The 4,177-nt window shown below is 33.5% G+C and overlaps 1 protein-coding gene across 1 annotated transcript; it reads left to right on the plus strand.

Moving 5' to 3' along the window:
- The first annotated feature begins 726 nt into the window (after positions 1 to 726).
- On the plus strand, positions 727 to 3,121 carry LOC114162874 (WUSCHEL-related homeobox 11-like). Its single transcript, XM_028046863.1, has 3 exons — positions 727 to 1,460; positions 2,480 to 2,679; positions 2,869 to 3,121. The coding sequence occupies exons 1-3, from the start codon at positions 821 to 823 to the stop codon at positions 2,884 to 2,886; spliced, it is 858 nt and encodes a 285-aa protein (XP_027902664.1). The 5' UTR covers positions 727 to 820; the 3' UTR covers positions 2,887 to 3,121.
- Positions 3,122 to 4,177: the final 1,056 nt, after the last annotated feature.

Genomic DNA, 4,177 nt, shown 5'->3' on the forward strand with positions numbered 1-4,177 from the left:
TGAAAAAAAAAAGTGAACATTTTGTATTTCTATTTGTAAAAAAAAAAAAAAGTATGTCCAAGTATTAATGACTTTGCTAGAAGGAGTTCATGGTTTAACCAGCAGTCATTTGAGTGTGATTCATATGCATCATGAAAATAGTATCCACATCTTCAAAATGTCTTGCTAACTTGCCATTATTATAAGCAGGGTGTTTATGTAGAACTATAATAAATAGATTGAAGGATCCTATAACGGTAATTTCACTCCTTAACATTCACCACCTCAACTCTTACATAAACTATGACCCTGTTTGTTTTATACTGGGAATCATTTTCACACACATTCTAATCCCACAACATATTACAATTGGACACACATTCCCATCACCAGCATGTTTGGTTACGAGGCTAAACGCATGTTTGACGTGAATTTCTGCATATAAACAAAGCTCATTAATTGCATATAGCTTCTGTATTTATTTTTTGACCAATTTAATACATCTTCTTGCGTTACAAACGCGTGTCCCAAGTCCAAATAAACGCTAGTTCAACCAGTCAAAATTAACTCTAAGCAATCAAACATTAAAACAAAAGGAATAAATATTATTTGTAGAATTATTTTTCCACGTAAAAAAACAAAAAAGAAATATGAGTGCATTAAAGGAGTTCACTGTGTTGAGTGTGGTTTATTTATATATATATATATATATATATATATATATATATACACACACACACACTCAGACTCAGAGAGAGGATATGTGTAATAGTATTATTATTTTACCTAGGTTTCAGGTTCGTGAATCATTTTGATATTTGTTGGTGTGTTGTGCATTGGAATGGAAGATGAGAGGCAGAAAGAGGGAAAGAGTCCAAGGCATGGCCCCGAGAAGAGTGAAGCGGTTCGGTCAAGGTGGACTCCCAAGCCGGAACAAATTCTCATACTCGAATCCATCTTCAACAGTGGCATGGTGAACCCTCCCAAAGATGAAACCGTCAGAATAAGGAAGCTGCTTGAGAAATTCGGTGCTGTGGGTGACGCCAACGTCTTCTACTGGTTCCAGAACCGCCGCTCCAGATCCCGCCGCCGCCAGCGTCAGTTGATGCAGCAGGCGGCTGCCACCGCCGCTGCGGTTAACCAGCCTCTGCCTCAGCCGCAGCCGCAGCCTCAGCCTCAGCCTCAGGTTCAGCATCATGGTCTTGTTGGTTCTGGTGCAATTCAGCATGATCATCATCATAATCAGGTTAACCTTGTTGCAAGTGAAAGTGCTACTCCAAACATGGGTCTTGGTTCTTGTGTTTCTTATGATCTCCTAGGTGGTTCCTCTTCATCTTGTAGTGGTGGTGGACAACAAGGCATGGGTTGTTTCTTTTCTGGTTCTTCTCCTCAAATGTGTTTTCCTGAAATGATTGATCACACCTCACCTGCACCATCGGTTTTGTTCCCTCCTTTTGATCCCAATTTGAGCTTCCACACTGGTAATTAAATTGCATGCTTTTTTTATATCATTATTAAGATTTTTTTTTGTTTGTTTGGATTAATTCTCATCCCTGTGGGTGTTTGCGACTCCTGGATTTTTTAGATTTAAAGTTTTTTTTTTTTGGGAGCATTTTAAATTTTCCTTCAGGGATTTGCTTCCAGAAATTAACCCTTTTTTTTTTTTTTGAAGTGTAACAGGAGGCTTAAAATGGGTGCTGTGAAATGGGAGTTATAATTAATTGAAGTGTTTATTACCTTAACAGTATATTTTAATGAGTTTTGTTTGTAAAAGTTCTTATTTTTCGGCTGACTGGGTTTGGGGTGGGCTACAGAATAAAGTAGCAACCTTTTCCCTGATTTGACAGTTCTGTGTTTGAATTGCATGAAAGTTGTACTTTCCGGAAAAACATGAGGCTACTTTCCGGTTGCAGTTTCTGCTCCTTCCTTTTTATTCTCTCACTTCTTTTTCTGGTTTCTTCAAAACTTCTGTACCAAGATTTCCAAACCCTAGATTGTTGTTTTTTACCCTCATTTTCATCTTCTCTCTTTCTTTTCCCCCTTTCGCTAATTTGGTTTCTTCTTCCCTGTATATGCATCTCTCACGCCATGTTACTAGTTCAAAGGAATCTAATATGTTCATCATATTCACTCTTCTTTATCTTTTTCATTTACATCATTTATATCATCTCATTTATTTCTCCCCTATTTCCCGTGTGCATCAATTATCAAAATCATTACACACAAATATTTTTTTTTTATCTTTTTCTATTACTACCGACAAAGCGTAATCTTTTATATAGTTTATAATATTGTGTTTTAATGACTTTTTTTCACCTCAATTTTCATAATTCGCCTAAAATTTTGAGGAATGTATTCAGGTTCAAAGCGTTTGCTGAAACATTCGTAGGATCATCTTGCTTTGTTTTACCATCTGAAAATTAAAATATCCTTATTTTACGTGATCAATTAATGGTTGAGGTTCAAATATTAATAACCCTTGTTTTATTTTGTGGACTAGGATATGGAGGCACCAATATCTCAGCATTCATCACAGTTTTCATCAATGGGATGGCAACAGAACTTCCAAAGGGACCAATAGACATGAAGACAGTGTTTGGAGAAGATGTTATTCTGGTTCATTCCTCTGGAGTGCCAATTCTCACCAATGAATTTGGATTCTTAATGCACAACCTTCAGCATGGAGAAAGCTACTTTCTGGTAGGCAGAATATTCAAATCAATTGCTTCTTTTCCAAATCATTTTTCACTTTTAATTAATTTTTTGTTTTTTTCTTTTACCTCAGATAAACTAATTTTTCGATTTTCTTATATATCTGAAAAACCCTTTTCCTGTTTTTCTTTTATTTATTATGCAAATTATTAATTCATAAACTTTTATTTTCTACAGGTATCAAAGTCAACATAAGTATGAAAAACATCAGCCATAGCAGCAACAGAAGCTTCCTTTTAGAGTTTATCAGATTGGCCTGGACTGCTCCTCTTGTTTCCTTTAAACTTTTGTTAATGTCGTAATTTTATATATGTTCCTCAAATAATAGACATAATTTATTGTGTGATTATAGGATTCAATATCTATATATCTATATATATCTATATATGTACCTTAGAAAACATATAAACATATATTATATATTTATATATACTGTACCTTCTTGGTTTTAGTACAAACATGCGTTTAGAAACTTTATATATATGTAACGCATATTTGGTTTAGGAAAATTATATTTTAAATTTCATTCTTTGACTTTACGCTTTATTTTTTATATAACTTAGTGTGGGTTATTAATTCTTTTAAAAAAAAAATAGTGATATATTAATCGATGATTCATATTAAATTATATTAAAAAATAAATAATAAAAATCATAGTATCATTATCTTTTTGTTTTATTCGAGAGTTGCGTTTCATACATGATTTTCTCAGAAAATAAAAAAAAAAAGTTTTTGCCGTTGAAGGGATATGACGCCATATATACTTACGTTTCAGATTGGACTGAAACACATATGTCATTAATGCATCTTCCATGAATTTCTCAAAAAAAGTTCTTTGGCATGCATCTGAGTACGTTTTTGTGATATAAAATAACAAGGTTGAAATTAATCAGAAGTTGATTGAAATAAAAATGGATTTTCTGAGGCGGTGTGATAAATATATTGAAAAATAATGGAAGAAGAAATAATGAAGAGCACATGGAATGTTACTTTTGATCCTTAAAATGGTGATAGAAACAGAGACAGGGAAGTGGCGGTGGGGAATTAACAAACCAAAGTGAAACATTAGTACTCGGTTGGAAACATATCTAACTTTGTTTGACTTGTGTTGTCTATCTTTTCCCATCTATTCCTTTCTTGAGGAGCAAAAGAGGGGAATTCAGATAATTGTTTGTTGACGATCACATAGACAGCAACAAAGTCTATGTTCATTGAATTTCATTCAGCTTCAGTTTACAATATTCTTTTCTTTTCATGCAAACATCAACACTCTACACTTTCTAGTGGAAAGTGACGAGACATGGTGCTGCTCCATGTTCGTTTCATCTTCAAAACAATTCATAAAACTTGGCTCGCTTCACAAATTTTATGTTACAAAATTTTGATGGATTTTTTCGAGAAGACATACTAGAATTATTAGATGAGAAAGTTTATCAGAATTAACATGGTTAATTTTAAATTTTGTTTGTTGCTTAAAGAGATAAAT

This window comes from Vigna unguiculata, chromosome 1 (assembly GCF_004118075.2).
Source record: "Vigna unguiculata cultivar IT97K-499-35 chromosome 1, ASM411807v1, whole genome shotgun sequence".
NCBI classification, from domain to species: Eukaryota; Viridiplantae; Streptophyta; class Magnoliopsida; order Fabales; family Fabaceae; genus Vigna; species Vigna unguiculata.